Source organism: Caloenas nicobarica, chromosome 2 (assembly GCF_036013445.1).
Source record: "Caloenas nicobarica isolate bCalNic1 chromosome 2, bCalNic1.hap1, whole genome shotgun sequence".
Classification (NCBI taxonomy): Eukaryota; Metazoa; Chordata; class Aves; order Columbiformes; family Columbidae; genus Caloenas; species Caloenas nicobarica.
This window is the reverse complement of record NC_088246.1, coordinates 23,526,902-23,545,896: the sequence shown is the minus strand read 5'-3', so window position 1 is coordinate 23,545,896 and position 18,995 is coordinate 23,526,902. Positions and strand designations below refer to the sequence as shown.

The following is an 18,995-nucleotide window of genomic DNA, read 5'->3' as shown; positions in this document are numbered from 1 at the left end:
TTCTCCTTCATCTGATTGTATGAAGTCAAAATACATCGTGAAAGTTGTGCCAAATTTGAATCTGTCATGATGTTTTCTAGAATTCCCAGTGAAATTCTGCCATTACATTTGGTAACTAAGTACAACTTCATTTTGAACTGTTTCACAAAGGATAAATTCTTTTTTTCTTAAGACTAAGAAAATACACATGACCCTTAAACTATCATTGAAGATTTTGTGACTTCTCTTGCAGCTAGAGAGAAAAAAGAAAGGAGAAGGAAGAAAAACAAAGGTGCTGACTGTTCTTCAGTGATGAGTAAAACGTGAAAAAATGAGGCTGGACAGAGCAATGAAGAATAACCACTGCCACTGTGTTCATTTTCAGTCTGACTAAATATTTTTGTTGGGTATTTAAAATGATGTTAGAAGAGGTTTGGGGCTTCCAATTTTATGATTATTCCTCCATAAGGAGATCGATACAGAATAAACTCAAACATTTATTCTTGCTTACTACAATTTTGTGCATATTTGTTATTTGCAACTCTATATTTTGTGTAAACGCATATTGTGAAATTCTTCAGCTTCTTCTCAGGTTTATTTCGAATGAAATATGCTTTAGTTCAAACAGGAAAAAAAGTACCTCATGGTCATTAGAAACCCAGAGAGCACGGTGAATACATCAGTAGGTGCTGCAGGGGCTTTTTAGCCTACGGTAATACTCCAAGAAAGTAAAGCACATGCAGGCACTGAAGACAACTGTCTGTACAGGTGTTCTGGAAGAACACCCCCTTGCCTGGTTTTGGGAGGTGCAAGCTGTCACTGTCACAAAGCTCCCCACTGGGAGCATCCCCCACACACAGTTGGTGTGCGATCACCCGGGTGTGAAGGCCAGGTTTGTCACAGGTGGTTCCGTGCCAGTCTGACTCAGCCGTGTCACCTGAAGGGAAGAGCATGTTCAGTTCTGAGTACAGACGCAGCCATGCTCTGCTGCGGGGCGCGCTGCACACCCTGGTACGAACGCTTGCAGCAGCTCCCTTCCCACAGGCACTTGACTTACTGTATCAGAGTTGCTTCTGCATGATCATTATTTTATAAATTATTTTCAACTACCCTCACTACATCCTGTCTTTAATGCATTTTCAATAAAGTGGTTGAATTTTATTTTTTGCATATTTTAATGAGGGGGTGGGCTGGTACAAAAGGAGCTCAGTAGTCAGGTCCATTAGGGCACCATTTTTCAGTTGTGCTTTACATAAGAACTGGACTTCAGTCCTAGTTTATGATGAAGAAGGTATCTATCCCAGCATGGGTTTGGCCTTGGTGAAAATTCATCACACACTAAAAAAATGGTCTAGTTGTAAAGACGTTAGGTACAAAGTTACAGTATACGGCCCAGGCAAGATCTACTGCTGTAGGAGATATTTGACACTGTTACACCAATGTGATTTTTCAGCGTAATTTTACACTAGAAGTTCAAAATAAGGCCTAAGAGAAAGAAAGTAGTAACAGCAGATTTTGGACTACATTGAATGAAATGCAGCAATGAAACCGAAGTCTCACTGTTTGGCAAGAAAATAATTTGCTATCAGGTCAGCAATACTGTGATTTGCTGAATGGTCTTATTTTATCCTGTACAATTAAAAAAGAGGCAAAAATGAGTAATTAATGATGATACAAAATGTTTAATTTACATGCAGCATCTATGGAACATCGAGGCAACAAAACATACAGGTTTGGCATTTTTTCAATTTTTTTGAAAAATTAATGTTTAGAACTGACAAAGACACACACAACTGATTCCCATGCACAAAATGACACCCAGAAACTCAGTGGTGTCAGACTACGTAAAAGACTTCAGTTAAATGACACGTGGATTTCACACCGGTAGCTCCAAAAAATGAGCCATCAGCAAACATGACTGAGGATCATGATTACAGCCCCCTCCAAAACACTGATGTAGTGGGAGAAGTGGTTACAGCAAACAAGACTGATTAAATCACTGTACCTTGATGTAGAATGTCAACTTGCAGAATCCAGATTCTCTCATTGTATTCGTAGTAAAAATGCTTCTCTAGTTTACAAATCAGTACTTAATAATGTTACTCAACTGTCATGAGAGAAGAGCTGCTTCATGAGATAACAAAATCTAAGAGTTACATGAAGTAATGGACATTCTGACAGTGTATGAAAGGATTTAATGGTCAGAGTTTATTACAGAGAAATTAACTGGGTGGGTAGATGAGGGCTTGAAAGAGAAGGTGTGGCAGATTTTGCTAAGCTGCTTTAAAATCTGCATTAAAATGGCACCAGTAGTTGTTTACCTGCCATGGATGCACTGTGAACTAGAGAGCTGAGGAGATGTATCTTGAACCTCCTCCAGCTAAATCCAACAGTGCCTTGAGTTCCAGAGATGCACAGCCTCATACTTTAAAAGGCTCAACATTTCCCATAGTTTTATTAACGGTAAGAGCAGATCCTTTCTTTCAAGCCCACCCTAAAATGAGCAGATCATAGTAGTAGTGCCAAGGTACCATTACAAGAGGCAAATCAACTAAAACCATACAGAGTGTAGTGACATACTGTAAACATCTAAGAGTAAGCAATAATTAGAAATCTGTTGTATTGCAGCTACTCATGTAAACAATTTATGAAACTTCTTTGGCACAAAAAAGCATTTTCCCTAGCATTTATAAATACAATGTACTTACATGCATTTAAGTCTTGTTTAAAAAGTTACTAATCATACTGATAAGCATTACCTTGATTAGCAAAATTCATAGATAAAGGATCCATTGTATCTTACAAAGAATTAAGAATACAGTTTGCAATTCAAAAATCAATTTGCAAACTTCGTAGGGTAATCTGGAAAGTTAATTTCACTTTTAAAAGTATCTTTTTTTTTCTATCAGTATTTAAATCAATGGCAAGTAATTTGAGAAGACTGACTTAAATAAGTTCTGCCGTGTTACCTAATCAAGAAAAATACCTATTGCACTACTACAGTAATGAGAAAAATCTTTAACATGAGAACCCTGTCATTGCATTGTCTTTGTTTCCCCTTTTTCACTCTCCTTGGGATCTTGCCAATCAAGACACAATCCACACTTCCCAAGGTGCCAACCCCACCATCCTTAGTCCCATCTTTCTAGCAAGGCCAATAAACCAAGAAATTTCTCATATAATGTTTTGTTATCTATAACTCAGGTCACTCAAAGGCATTTAGTGAGTTTCCTCAACATTTACAAATTGCTAAGTATGCTTGATTTAAATGATCAACTTACATTTGTTAGTCACATGCAACTTCAAGAATTAGTAAGTGTGATTCAGTGTGATTCTTCAGTGCGATTTGGACATCTCCTAAGTGCCGTGATGCTGACAGGAATGTAAAGTCTAACGCTGAGTCAACTTGAGCTGTTGATAGGTTAAATACGCTATTTGAGGCCGTATGCAACATACACAGATGAAAAGCTGGGGTTTAGGTAAAATATTTACTTGCCTACAAAGGCTGGCGTTAAGGACTCCCTGTCTATTCTGCAAGAGTTGGTAGATGTTTAAAGCACTGCAGAGAAGAACCGTGGCTACAGTAGGGCCAGGCCATCGCAAGGAGAAACAAAGGTCATGGCAGTTAAGAAGGGGACTGATTTTCAACTGTTTCATTTTAAAAATCAGTCACTAAATATTGGATTATATGTCCTTTACCTGACCAAGAGCTTTAAATAATTCAAGACTAAACCAGAAAATTGGAAAAGTCCTCTGGGGGGAAAAAAGTGAATGAAAACTGACAGACTTCATGAATTAAACAGGTAACCATGAAAAGAAAAAATAAAGCAGCTTATTTTTTAACTTAGTACTAGCAATCTTCATTGCAAGTCATTTTATGGAACATAAACCAAATGCATACAACACAAAGTTCTTTCTTCTTGTGCATATCTCAAGATGGTGTTAAGCCTGGACTTGTCATCTCTGTTGTGGGACTTGCAAGATATTCACTTGATTTCAGACTTGTGAGCGATTTGTAGCTTGCTACTGAAGTGAGAGAGCCACAAAGACCAAGCAACGATGGAGTGTCTTCCTTCCCTGTTGAGAAAAACAAGAATTAAGCTAATCATTTTTACAGCACAAGATGACTTGATCCCCAAAAAAATGATGGAACAGAAAAACTGTTTCATCTACACTATTATGAATTACATATCACCGCTTCAGCACACGCATACTTCATAAATGCAATTAGGAAGACAGGTAATTAATGCCACACCTTCCCGGTCCCTGCCTGGGCAGTGCAGGCGGGGCCGTCATCAGCCCCCTCCAGACGGAGACTCCGAGGCTCCACTGACTCCATGGAGAACAGAAGTCCTTAATTCAAGCACCAGTTTTAGTTGAGTAATTATGTATAAATGAAATTGAGGTTACTAATACAAGGCCAGTACCAGAGGTGTAATTTTGAATCCACCAGAGATGTGATTTCGAATCCCTCAGAAAGAAGCAGAATTAACTGGAATCAGGATACATTTCTTTAAAAATAAACACGGTGTGTTAAACTTCGGTAATTTGAAGTACATTAGGCTCCGACCACCAGAAAAAGCCCTACAGCGCAACAGTGGCAGCGCAAGTATCTGCCCTGTCATCCGAATACACTTGACAGTTAACGTGGAACATACCTATAGGTATAAGACTGCATTTGACAATTTTTCAATTTATTTTATGTGTTCCCTTCTCAGAACATCTGTTCAAGTTATTTTGTGCCAACTCCACTAATAAATTACATTATAAAGAATTTGATCTACCAGCATCTCCCTATTTCTTCCTCCTGGCTTACCTGCAGAATAGAAAAAAATAACTTTAAACTAGATATTAAAATAAAATTAAAACAGTCACAGGCACAAGATTTTCTTGATAAGCCAGTCTAATAGAATTTTAAAAAACACATCTATAAAGTAGAATTTCTTAAAATTGTGTCTCTTCTTCCTGACAGAATAGTTTTAATCTCATGAGAAGGATGAAAGAAAAAAATCAAAACAATCCAAACCTCACCCTGCCCAACAATTCATTATTAAAAAAAAAAAAAAAGTGAGATGTAGTTCTCTTGCATCGCTTACAGATCTTACTAGAAGTTTCCACCAGATTTTAGGCCTCACCTCTGAGTTTTGTGGTTTGTTTTTTTTTTTTTCAAGTGACTGAATAGCTTTCCCTAACAAATGAACTAGATTAGCTGTTATAGAGAGTCTTGACTTTAAAAAAAAAAAATCTTTATTCCCATAAAAGCTATCCTTGAAAGACTACATTCAATTTGAGGACATAAACCAGACAAAGAGCAGTGAACACTGGGCATAGCCCTTGATTTCAACAAGTGTGAAGCTAAAAATCTGACTACATGAGTGGGCTTAATAGTAAAGTGAAAGTTTAGTACCTCTAATCTTTTAATTAAAACCACCATACTGAAAGTTAGACCAGAGGTATTTGAACAGCTGTGTCTTACAAAATTTTATTAAAACTTAGGTACTGATGAACCTCAATAATTTAGAAGTGAGATGTTATACTAACCTTAAAGACAGAGTCTTGAAATCAAAACCTAAACTATTATTATCAGTGGTTTTGCCACATCTTAATTTACAGAATATAAAACAAAGTATAACTTTAAATGATTAATATTGAAAAAGCCAGTTGAAAGCAGATCTCTACAGAAACTCTCTTATTAATAGCCATATGAATTCTATTTCACTTTCTCTAAGCTAACTTGAAATAATTTAGATTTTAAGACTGTTTAGTTTTTTAAACAGTTCTAAATTTAACATCCTTGATATTTTAAAACCAAGAAATTTTATAGTTACAAACTACTGTATTGTCAAATCTATTTAAAGTTAACATTTGATGAGATATAAAAAGGATTTTTTTAATAGCAACTTATATTCTGTACCCAAAATGCTATTTCAGAAGTCTTCCAGCATTTTTCTGTTTTTCACATTTGCCCACAAGATGGAGCAGCTCAGTGCTGGTAAGTACAGATTTTGAAAGGGGGTGTCTGTATATATTACATTTCTATACTAGCATGGTTCACATCATGTTCCTCTGTTTTAACAAACCACCATCAGGCTGCATCTCCACAGATAAATGCTGAAGGCAAGAGGTAAACATGACAGTGGTAGTTGCAAATCCAGTGCCTTTAATGTCTAAGAAACGAAAAAGAAAACTTAAAGAACTCAAATGATTTGAGGTAGTTATCGCAGAAAGATGACAGAAGATCATCCTTGTAGCTGAGCTGTCCCTGTTTCTGTGATGGAGAAGGAATATATCTTGAAGCTTAGCTTTAAATATAGCACGTAGTCTTATAATTACTGGGGAGGTGGGCATCTTCATAAATCCAAACTTATTTGAAGCATAGTCCTTAGGGAAACTGAAACAATTTGCATATTGATGAAAAAATATGCTGTTCCATGCATATTCTTTTCACACTGAAAATTCACAGGGACCAAAGATCCCTATGAAGAACAAAATAAACTGAAGCCACTCGGCTGGCTCTGTACCTTCGTTTAACAAGTTCATTCTATCTTGCTTCCCATCCTGTGAGTGACCTGGATCCAGAGAGGACTGAGAAAGACTAACTTCTGCTGAAAGCTGGTCCAGACTTTGAAAACTTTTCCTGTAAAGCAAGTAATATTTAACAGTAACACATTAAAAAACCTAACTAGGTATCTTCTATTCTCCATAACAAGGTTTCTAATGAAACCTAGGCAGTTAATCTTCCTTCTCTTAAACACTGTTTGTTTCCCAAAACACTGTTTTTTCCTAAAGCAATTTTTTTTAATAGACCCAAAGGAATGAAGTTTTTTACGGTAAGCAAGACAGACTGATTTTTTTTTGTTTCTGCCAGCTGATCTTTGTACATCGTAACAGGTAATTCCAATAGGGTACATTTAAGAGTATGCTCAGGGAAACGTATAATTTTGAGTTTCCTTGTTCCTCTGAAGGTGAATCAAAATAAATATTCAACTTACTCATCCCATTGTTGATTATGCTTTCTATAGAGCAGAGTGTCCAAGGCAACAGCATTGACATCCAGAGCTCCTGGGGAAGGCCACTGATTGGTGAGGTGAGTAGTTAATTCTTGTCTTGATCTCAAGTCATTGTTCTTTAGCACAGTCCTGTGAATACAAAAAGCAGTAAATCTCAGTCTATTAAATGTAATTCCTTAAGATACAGACAGAAACAAGAGGACAAATTGTCCTGACCAAGTTGAGGTTCTACTTCAAGCGACCAACAATTAATAGTTTTCAAAGAGCATGTTAAACTGTTGTTTTTTCCTAGAGGAAGCAACTTAGAAAACTATTGAGAAGTGTTCAGGAACAGAAAAAAAGTTAAAATTACAATCTTTCTCCAAAACCAATAAAAAAGCAACTGCATTCCAAAGATTCATTCTGCCAGCATGATTGTCATTAACAGTCCAACTATTTTGCAAACTAATTATAGGAATGTGATGTCCTTTCCACCCCCACCGCAGCCAATTTTTTTTTTTTTTTTTTTTTTTTTAGTTTGAACACACACCCCCAATACTGTTCCAGAATGGATTAAAAACCAGACATGTTAACTCCATTATATGATTCTAGGTAAAATATAACACAGAGTTATTCTATTTTCTACCACCTTGCAGTTTCTAGTAATTTGTGTTTTTAAATTACAGAAAATGTGTCACCTGAGAACCTTATCTGTTAAAATTAGTTTTGCCTCATTGTCCCATGAAGCAGACCAGTTTTCTGAAGTTCTGGAAACAAGGACATCATTATATCACAAAAGTCACACAGAAATGAGGAAAGTACATGGTTCTTCAGGTTTCAAGACAAGACCAGCCTTTTTCAATAGTACAAGGCAACCTCCAACCTACCCTGGTACTGCTGTAAATAGCTCTAGAAACAGAAGCAATATTGCTTGTTAACCCATAAATCCGTGAAACACTAGGCAATAGTAAAATGCTGCTTTACAACAAGTTTGACTATCTGTGGCCTAAACAGAATAGCTAATGTTACGTATCTCCATATCAAAGGTACTCAGGAGTTCAAAGCCAAATGCCATGTTGTTATCTGAAATGCCAAACTGCACAGCAAATTAAATAACTATTCATGGCACACATACATTTATGTAAATTCACAAATAACACTGTCAACAGGTCTGTTTTTACAATGCAGTTTTTATTTTGGTGGCATCTGAACTGTTTAGACCAGAACCTCAGTAACAGCACATAACAGCACTCAAAGAGCCAAAATTTCCCCCCAAACAAGGTAAGACAATAGTGAGTTCAGTAAGGAACCTTTAGTAGCTGAGTTTGAGAGAGGAGACAGGCACACAGCAATTTTGCAAGAAGAGGTGGTGAAGCACCACAGTGAACAAAACTACTTTCAAGAAACTCTTCTCACGATGATGAATTCCTCCAGCATTCATACAAGCAAACAAATTTTCTACCCTGGGATCTCTCCTCTTGGCCTTCCCTCTAAGGGGTCTATAGGAATAACCATTTTGAAAACTCAAAGCTCTCAATATTTTCAAATATCTTGTATGGTATTCACTTCCCTATGTAATTCCTCTAATCCCACGGGGTACATTGGATATTAAACAGGTGTGTTAAATGCTTGTTGATTTGAGGAAGCTGAGACAGTGGCCTAGCAAGTCCTCACAAGTTTAGCCAGTTACGCTACATCACCTCCTTATTCAGAAGCACTCCTTGCATGCCTCCATAGAAGCTTCATTACAGGATGCAGTTTATATTAGCAACTATGCATGCAGTAACCAAATGCAAATTCATCCTCATGTTAATACGTACATGTAAATTCCTGTTTGGACAACTCCTGTACGTTACCACCGCACAACTCAGCAACAGTGTTATTATGAAATAAAAATGCTGAGCAAAGATGACAAAACCACACATCTACAGACGTGTTGCTAGTAGTGGAACTTTGGCATTTTACGTAGGTTTCTATACTGGGGCTTTTTCCATAAATCTTTATGCTATAGTAACCTGAAAATTCAACCTATCTAGACAAAAATTCTGAAACAAAGCCTAACCAAGCTGCTCCAGGGATTTTAGCATAACGGCATTTAAAGACAGTTCCAGTAGATCACTACTTAACTTCACCATGCTCAGGAAGAAACTTGACATCAAGTAGGATACAGAAGTAACGATTCTCCTCTTAAAACTTCTATGCTTTTAGTTTGAATTTTTAAAGATCTGTAAAAATAACTTAGAATATATAAATTCAGTCCAAACATGGTGTTCAGTATATATAAATAGAAGTATAGAAAATAAGAAGTTAGACAAAATATTCACAGAGGGTGCTGGTAGTTACCACCTATTTTTTCAGCCTTGTAGATAACTGAGCTGTTTGCTCTCTTGCAGTCATTTGTAAAGTATCATGAGATCCCATTGCAGCAAAGACTTAGTAAAGGCACTGCTTGCAAACAGCAATTCTCTCAAGATAATCAAAGGCAGTATCAATTGATGCATATCAAACAGACTTATTTTAAGAGTCAAAGTATTAAACTGCACAGAATCACAGAATTATTTAGGTTGGAAAAGACTCTGAAGATCATCAAGTCCAACCGTAAACCTAACACTGCCAAGCCCACCACTAAACCATGTCCCTAAGTGCCATATCTACAGAGCACACATCATCCTTAAACTCTTCATCACCATGAGGCAAAAATGATCCTGCTACAAATATTCAAAAACAGGAAGATGAAAAGAAATGGCAACAAAAGCATTTACCATGGAAAGGAGTTAAGGCGGCATGAAATATGACCAGGTTTTAATGAAAAAAACATACACTCAATGTGAAAAAATACTGCACAAAACTACTGAGTGCTGTCCTACTCTGGGTCAGACAAGAAGAGCTCTTTCCAGGAGTTAAGAGCTCTCAGAAGACAACAATTGATTTTATCCAATGCAGATGGTATTTCTACAGTAGCTCTCTTGTTCCTCAGAATGCAAACACTGTAAGTAGTGCTGGCCAACTCCAGGCTGTGACACTGCATGGTCTGAAGTAGGACTTTTCCTAATGATCACCATGAGTGCAATGAAGATTAGGAGCTTTCCTCTGTGTGTTTACTGTCAAGCTGTTTAACTGAAAGAAGAATATTACTATTAAAACTTATTTATCTGCTAGTGTGTAGCAAAACCAGTTTGGCATATAAAAGCTTTCAGAGGAAAAATTGAATAAAGTGTTCACAGAGCAAAATTAAGAAATGAAGAATTGGATGGCAAATAGGGATATTTGTGAAATTTATAAGTTTCACAAAATATTCAAGAATAAAATGTAAAATTAGTATTTCTGTTATTTATACACACATTAAAAGGAACTAGTGAACTCTTTGGGCCTTGACAGGGAAGCATTTCAAACTTAGCATTGTAATGCTAACAATGCATTGTAATATATAATCTTCCATATAAAATGCTGGTCTGTAGTAGAACACACTGAACTGGAACAGCCTACGTACAAACAGATTTTATTCTATTGCTTCTGTTCCCAAGAATGAACCGCTGGTGAGAAACACCAACTGAAAAACAGAGTGACCTGAATGAGCCTAGATTTTATGGAGGATATTGCCTCATAACTTAAAAGTATAAGTTATATGGAACAAAATCCATAATACATCATAACACTGAAGATCACAAGTATGCAGTTGTGTTTTTAAATAAAATTCAATAGAACGATATTTTATTGACTTTTTTGTACCTGTGATGATTTAAGGATGATGCAAGATAAGGTTTGTAGACAATATGTTAAGTCATTTAATACATGAGTAAAAGTAAGGACATTCCAAAAAACAGAAGAGGAAAAGAGAGACAAAAGGGTTTACTATGAAGATAAAAAAGCACGAAATACAATCAAATTTGAGTGAAAAAGTGCAAATGAGCATATACAACAAGCTGTTAACTCATTTTCTTCAGGCTGGAAATAGAAAAGTTGAAAGCCAAAAAGAAGATAAGAACAATGGCTTCTAAAGGTAACAATCCCAGGAATGTAGTTGGTACATGGAGAATACAGTGGAGCTTAATACGAGATTGTATGATTATTTTTGGAATGAAAGAAAGGCAGCGTGTGAGATATGGCTGAACGGGGAATCCTGGACTAACACAGTGAGACTGTGGACTGTCGAAAGTTCTGTGTAGAGTAGGGAGAATATGTAACAATTTACTATGAGAGCAGGGGGGTTAAACAGATTTATGGTACATCACCTAATCTAGGCATGAAAAAATTCTTGGTTGTCTGAAAGCCTGTGAACTTCTTCCTCCTGCCCAATCACTGGTATCTTCTCTACCTACACTAATTTCCATCCCTTTAAAATCATGTTGGCAAAAAGTAGCAGCAGCTCTCTTTTGTGATCTGCAGAAAGAAAGGAATTATTTTTATCCTGCTCTCAACATTTGTGCCCTGAGCAGTCCTGACCCTAGAAAATATTTTTATTAGGTAACTTCATATTGTGTTTATAGTTCTGAAAAACATTACAAAAAATCAAGAAATACTGAAGAAATGCAAGGCAGAGAGAATATTTCTAATTCCTTTGGAAGCAATTGCTGAATTGCTATTTTCATACTGAAAAATGGTAAACGGGACAAACTCAGCAAAATACTTCTTGAGATTTATTACAGGAGAGAGGCACTAGTGATGCTGGAGACAGAATGCATTCTCAAAAAGTTGTTTGTAAAATGATCAAATAGCCTTTGTATTACTTCATGGCATAGATTTTTCCATAATGCACATATATAACAGAAGTATAATATACACGGTCTCACCATGTGAGCCCAGGATACCCTCTTTAATTTATGACATTTAAATGTGATGGGGTTTTCTTAATGTCTAAAAAACCAAAAACTCCATACAAATTCAAAGTACTACTACAACTAGTACCTTGTTAGGAAAAACAAGCAGCAAAAGAGATGAGAACATCATCTTAATACTAGAATACATCATTAAATACTAATAAATATTTGGCTTACATTTATAGTTTTTGTTCTTTACAGCACAAACTGCTATTTAAATAAAAACAAAGAAAAATATTCAGTAAAAACATCCTGCTAATGAATTTCTGCCTATTACAAAAGAATACTAATGATTCATCAACTTATCAATACAAACATACTCCCAAGTTAGGAATAAGTGTCTGCTTGAAGTGCAGATACATACGCTCCCTCCAGGCCTGTAAATTTATTTACATTTATTCAAGAATAACAGCAACAGCCAGAGTAGTAACATAAGGTTTGTACAGCTATTCCCAGAAATGCCTCTGCATGCTTTTGACTTTTACTCCTCTAATTGTGTATCGAAGTGGTAGGGAAAAGCAAGATTAGTGACATCTTCTGATAAACGTCCTTCTCCATTAGCGTTCACTGGCCCAGTCTTTGTCAGGTACCCTCCAGAATATTTACTTGCTGATTTCCCGATTTCCTCAACTTTTATTAATTCATTTTATTTCAGATGTTTATTTCATGGTTTATTCTTTTGAGATTGTTTATTAAGCACAAGCAGAATATCACTATTTATGGTACACATGAATAATAAACTAGTACTCATTTCCATCCCTGCTCCACAGTGTGCTGCCCTTTCAGCTGTCTAGTACAATCATATAGGAGCCATTCTGAAAATGGATCATCAAAATGTTTTTGGTTTTGGTTTTTTTTTTTTAAAGAAGCCTTTAAAAAATACATATTTAATTCCTACCAGTTCTGTTTGCACGAGCATCACTTTTGGCAGCTCAGCTACCTCACAAAATGATAAGAAATTACTTCTTTGAATTATCACTTCTAAAACTTCTGCATCTTGCAACTGTGACCTAACTTGATTTGCTCATTTACAGTGGGGGGATAGGGACAAAAGACAGCCTGTATGTGGGGTTCCTGCACATAAAACAGAAATGATATTAAAAAGTTATTATCTTGGGTCACTTAATATACTGTAACTATATTACCTCTGGGAATTTAAAAATAAATAACTAAATAAAAAATAGTCTCAAGTTTAGTCCAAGCTAATGTAGAAAAGCCTTATCTTGGTAGCCACATAAAATTTCTGGTGTTGTTTCAGCTAGATTGGATTTCCAATTTCCCCTGGATCAAATCCAGGTTCACTGGAAGCCTGTTCTGAAAGACCCATTTACACAGGTGTGGTTTTTTTGTTTAATAAACAAAAAGTCAGTTCTGTTTCCAATTATACCTATGAAAAACCAGTAATTTCTTACCTGCAAGTTTAATTTCTCCAAATCCAGAAAATGCCAGTCCAGTTGGCAATTTGCCCTCCTACCAGCAGATGAAGACAGGAAATAAACCAAACAGACTAATTCCCTAAGAAAGGGAATTATATCAGATGAGTGCTCCAGTTCAAGAACTACCTGAGTAGTGAAAAGTAAAAGTGAAAATAAAAGCTTAAAAAAAATAAAACATTTGAATAAGAACAAGTTTTAAAAACCTTTTTTTAGGACAGCAAATATGGAATGCAAACTCAAATTGATAGCACACATGAATATAACTAAAATCTGTAAAAGCAACTCTAAAATAAAAGGGAACTCTCAAATTGTCAGTACTGTAGCAAGACAGTGAGCTGTCTGGACTGGTATGTCATTGGACTTTGAGAAATTAGATCAGCAGGTATGAAAATGAGTTACTTACCAGTAGATTTTGATGCTGCGATATATCACCCCACTCAGGTTTGTGCCCCGTCCCCAAATTAGATGCCAGAGCAGTTAGTTCCCAGCAGACTTTCTAATGGCGGCCGCCGCAGTGAAAAAAAGCAGGTGTGTCCCACCGCACCACATTTTCTCACTCTTTCTGACTGGCCAACAGATCTTCGTGTGTAACAGCAACGGTTCTAGTTGTGCCACAGAACAGATCTCCTTGAAGTTTCTTCAGCAACCTGTTTGGTCCTCCTATATTACTTCCTAGAGATCTTGAAATATATCCTCCAGTCATAAAATTACTGTCTCAATTTTACACAGCCTTTGATCTCCTTGACCTTTAGAGTAACTTTGATAAGCTTATATTGGCAGAAATACCAGTAGCTTGACTCTTGAGTTCTAGTCTAATTACACTGGAGATTTTATTTCAGAATACGGACATTCAAAATGGATCAAAACACACAGCAATATGGTAACTTTGCATGTGCTCATTAAAATACCAGTGCAGCGCGTGACTGACGCTCACAACTAGGCCCGATTCCTTTGGAGAAGGACGACAGGCACAACACAGCCCGTTTCCCCAGATAGTAGGTCCCGACTTAAAACAAGAAAAACACTGAACTTGACTAGCAACCAAATTTTAAAAAGTAAAAAGCAGCTTTTAATTGTGTTCTTCAACCATCAGATCCTTCCTGCTGGAAAACGGAGGAGTCTTAGAAAACAGCTCTTTTTGACAAAGTTGCCTTCAGTAAATATCCTCTCAAAGAGAGCTCATCATTCAATGATTTTTTTTTGTCCATGTCAGTCAGGTAAATACAAATCTTCCTTCAGAACAGATCAGGAAAAACTTCACTAAAGGTAGTGGTCTTCTCAATATTTTTTTGTCATTTTACACTTTTTTAAACTTCCACTGTCAGATTAAGGCAGCAAGAATTTCAGCAGAAATATCCAACGTTATAACTGCAAGATGAAACTTCCATATAGACAAGTATTTGCCAAAACTAGCATATAAACTCCCTTAGCATGACACATTTCTAATGATGAAAAAGTTAATAAGGGAATGTTGACTTACTTTGCGTAATAATATCTCAATGACAAACAGAAAAAGCACCGATCTAAATCTCAACCACTTGCTCTCCAAATAGAAAGGCAGCTAATAAAATTCTTGCTCAAGAAATCAGGTAACATACTTTACTGTATTTTCTTGGTTATAACTTCAGACATTCAACTTTTCTCTATTTTTAAGCCTTTGCAGAAATAATTTAAATTGTGTTGTAACAAAACATTGAGAAAATCCAAGACAGAAAGTTAAAGCATTAAAACTGGATTTTGAAGAAAGAGAAACAAATGGTATCCTAAATTTACCAATATCATCCATAATGAAAAACAAACAAATAACACCACCATGATCAAACACACCAAAAATACTCATAAATATTTCTGTGACTGTGTATGCACACCAACCTATAACAACCTGTTTCTTTTGGTCAAACTATTTTAGACAAAATTTTAGTTTTGTTTTGAAAGTATAAAATGGATTTTTCTATTCCTTTTTACTGAATGAAATGTAATTCTCAATCTGATTTAAAACAATACATATAGCCAAATAAAACCGAAATTTAGGATAATTTAAATATCAGTGTCTTCTGTCTAAGACTCTTATATTGATGCAGTATATCAATGATAATGTAATATCTCTGCAAATACAGAATTAGCCTCTCCTCACCATTCTAACCTGACCGCATTCTTCCACTCTCACAAAAATTGGTTATAGCTTTACTATTTGCCATTTAAAGTTCATTTAGTTTGGCATTGAACTTCATGTAACTTGCATTAAATATATTAGAAGAATGTAAAAGTAACTTTTGCTGAACTCTTCTCATTTATGTATACACACTATCGAGTACTAGCTTTTCCCTTCACTATTTTTTAAGAACATAGAAGCAAATCTACAGTAAATGTACATGAGGGTTAAGAAATGAAGCAAGAAAAATTGGGGCTCTCAGAAGCAAATGGTAATGCAAGATTATTTATCTAACTGGGTAAAGCACAAATAGATCAAATTCAGTACCTATTATTGTACTCCAGGAGCTAATGATTATGCATCATGATCGACTTATCCTATTTTTAGCTGATATTCTCCATCCCCTCCATTTGCAGTGAGTATTAAGTTAATCAAACCTTTTTATGAAATCAAAGCCTCAGGTTGACCTATTCTAGACATGATAATTGTCTTCATGGAATTAAAAGAGGAAAACCTTAGTATTTGTTGTATAGGTTGTTTAACATTATTATGTCTAAGCAACTATTCTTTTTCTGCCGCAGTTCAGGTAAGTTCAGGTAATATTAACCAAGGAAGAAACTCCATTATGCATACAATATGATTTCCTACTGGGAATGCACATTATTCACAACTGCATGGTACTGAGGCCCTCAAGGGTCGAATACTTGCATTATTGTCTTGAAAGGCCTTACTTCCCCCTGCTCCCAACCTTCTAAGTCATCACTGGATAAAAATTCTGGAATTTGGATGCACATGGTGCTAATGAGCAAGTAACTTCAGGCTTTCTTACTTGCTACTTTTATGCGATGCCTTTACCCATAGAAGTGTAGCTATGGGAGAAAAGAGAGAGAATGCCACTATAAAAACAGATTTTACTATTACACACTAGAGACTCAGAGAAGGGGACTCATTGCCACACTAGTGTCATTAAGTATGGAAAATGGTCAGAGGAAAGTCCTCGTGATTGTCTAACCCACTAAGGAGAGAAAGCAAGAAAAAAAAAAGTAAAAATAGAAGGAGAGGGAGGATAGGGGGGAGAGGGTGGATTCATTACAAAAATAAGTACCTTTCTCTTTGTAGTCAGCCAGCATTTTGTTGTAAATATACCAACACATCTTGTCCTTGAAGACACCAAAACTTCAAGAGCTTTCAACATTTTGAAATTTAAGATTTATTTTAATATAAACCTTTAAAACCCTCTTTTTAAAAGTTCAGAATGAGAAACTAAAATATGAGGGTTTAACAATAATTCCCTATCTACTGCATCATAAGGACTAAGTTCTTTTCTTCAAGCTGATTGAAGAATCCAGAAACTTTTGGTTTCCTGCTGTGCAATAAATCCATGCAATCCCTCTGGATTCTAAGAATAGCAGGTCCTCCATCATGTTGGAGGCTTGGCTGCAATTTTTTTCAATTATGTGTATTTCTTTGCCGCGCCTCACTCTGTATGCTCCACTCTGAATTGCGGGAGTCTGTCTGTCCATGTATGATGCCCAGCTGAACTTTTCCTAGTTACACTTTTAAACAAAAAAAACCCTCCCATTGCTTTCACAGGTTTCCACCTCACTGAAAACAGAACTTTCCTTCTTGGTGCCTATTCACACCTTTGTAAAACAGAACAGGCGTACAACATCGTGGCAAACTGAAAAAAAAGAAAGAATTCCACAAAAATAAAATCCAAAACACTGCATAAACAACACTGTTTAAAAAAAAAAAAAAAGACAGACAAGTTGAGAAAAGAAGGTGCTGAAAACAAACCAGACAACCAGACTGTAATCCCAAGGATTTAAAACTGCTTCTGCAAACTTGAGGGAGTCAGAGGACATACAGGAAGCATTAAAAATAAAAGCATGGCTAATGTGAATTATGGTTTGATATCAAGGATCCATGAAAGCTTTAAAAGGAAAGAAGGATTACCATTCTCAGTTTTGACATTCTAGGAAAGAAAATCACCAAGAAGATCAAACATTAAATTTTAATGTCCTAGTTCTTTCTAGTGAGAAAATAAAGCAGCTACAATAAATTGGATTTACTGTACTTATGCAGTAGAGGAATTCCATTTCTACATTCAATTTCCTACATCCTCTGCAACTCTGTGCCTTCCTCTCTGACCCTCCTCGCCCTCTCAGGCAGAGTCTCTGTGACAGCACTGACAGCTCTGGAGCATTTACAACCAGAATCTTGACAAAGCAAGGAAAAGCACAGATACTATTTTCATAAGCAGGTTTCTTAAACACACGGGGCATGATCAGTCTTTGGAAAGGAATCATCTTTGCTGCAAAGAATACAGTAAATCTTCCTTTAAGTACTCCATAATACACCTGGCAGGACATGGTGTATTTGAAACAGAGAAGCTCCTTTTGCCTGAACCTAAACATGTCTGGATTTACTCTGGCACGCTGCTCTTGCAGAACTACGGTATCTGCGTTCAGGTGGTGCTGAGAACCAGCTGGTGGACTTCGCTGAAAGACCGGATGCTTTAGCATGAGCTCAGAGCAGAGCTAACACAGGGAAAAACAGGCGTATGGACACTCTACTCCAACAGTCGATGCCGGGAAGAGAGTGAAGCGTTGACATGCTGTGTGCAGCTCTGATGGAGACACACACAGAGCATTTACTGTGCTTAAAGAGTGTCACTGAAACAAACGCTCTCTCGGGGTTGCAACTAAACCGTTGTTTCCTGTCTTTACAAAGACATTGGTGTTATCCAGATCGGAACTGCAGTACTGCTGGATCTCTCAGACAGCTATATTAAAATATTAAGAATGGAGTACAAGCAGTGTTTGGGCCTTGAAAAGGCTGACTGATTCTGAAGTAGCAGCCAGATGAATTAAAAAAGCTAGCTTTAAGATGTGATAAAACATACAAAAGAATCTTAATTATACAGAAAAGCTTAATACAACGTAAGATGTGAGTGTCCCTACAATTACAATTTAATTTCAGTCTTATTTGTGGCACAACCAAAGACAAAATTCCAAACACAGGAGAGTTTTCTTGACTTTCCTTCCCTCCACAAAACACCAGAACAAGACAAGGATATAGGAAGAAACAGCAGAGGGAAATAAAAATATAGCCGAACCACTGAATCTAAGAAATACATTTTCAATACAAGTGATAAATAAAAGAAAAAAAAAAATGCAGCAGCTGGGACAAAGAGGCTGTATCATCCTATCCCTGGCACACCAACCTGACAAATACCTTAGGAGGAAACCATGTTGGTAAACATTATGCAAATCACTATTGTCATTTCAACAAGAACCATGGCAGAAGAAAAAAGAAAATTAAAGCATGTTAACTTGAGCGTTTTTTACCTCTGTATACAATGCTTTCCTTTTCCCTTATCATTTTATTTAAAAAGACTTTTTTGTTAAAGTGATTAGCTTTTATAATACGAGTCACTATGCAGGAGATGAGTCACTATCCAGGAAATTGATGGAATCTCTCTTGTGATCATACATCAATATTTAACGTATATAAATATCAATTTCAGATGCAGAATCTGAACTTCAAAGGAACAAAGATCTGTAGAGTTTGCCTTAGATGCTGGTAGTGTGTAAGCCAAAAGAAAGACTAAGAATCACCC

At 36.3% G+C, this 18,995-nt stretch overlaps 1 protein-coding gene across 1 annotated transcript in view; it reads right to left on the bottom strand.

Annotated features, from left to right (window-relative positions):
* Positions 1 to 1,695: 1,695 nt before the first annotated feature.
* The window catches only part of RUNDC3B (RUN domain containing 3B), a 55,310-nt gene continuing 38,010 nt past the window's right edge, over positions 1,696 to 18,995 (bottom strand). The window contains exons 9-11 of the mRNA XM_065628717.1: positions 6,972 to 7,118; positions 6,501 to 6,616; positions 1,696 to 4,056 (exon numbers count right to left, since the gene is read on the bottom strand). Of these exons, the coding sequence (XP_065484789.1) occupies positions 3,911 to 4,056; positions 6,501 to 6,616; positions 6,972 to 7,118 (409 nt within the window). The 3' untranslated portion in view covers positions 1,696 to 3,910. The remainder of the gene's footprint in view (positions 4,057 to 6,500; positions 6,617 to 6,971; positions 7,119 to 18,995) is intronic.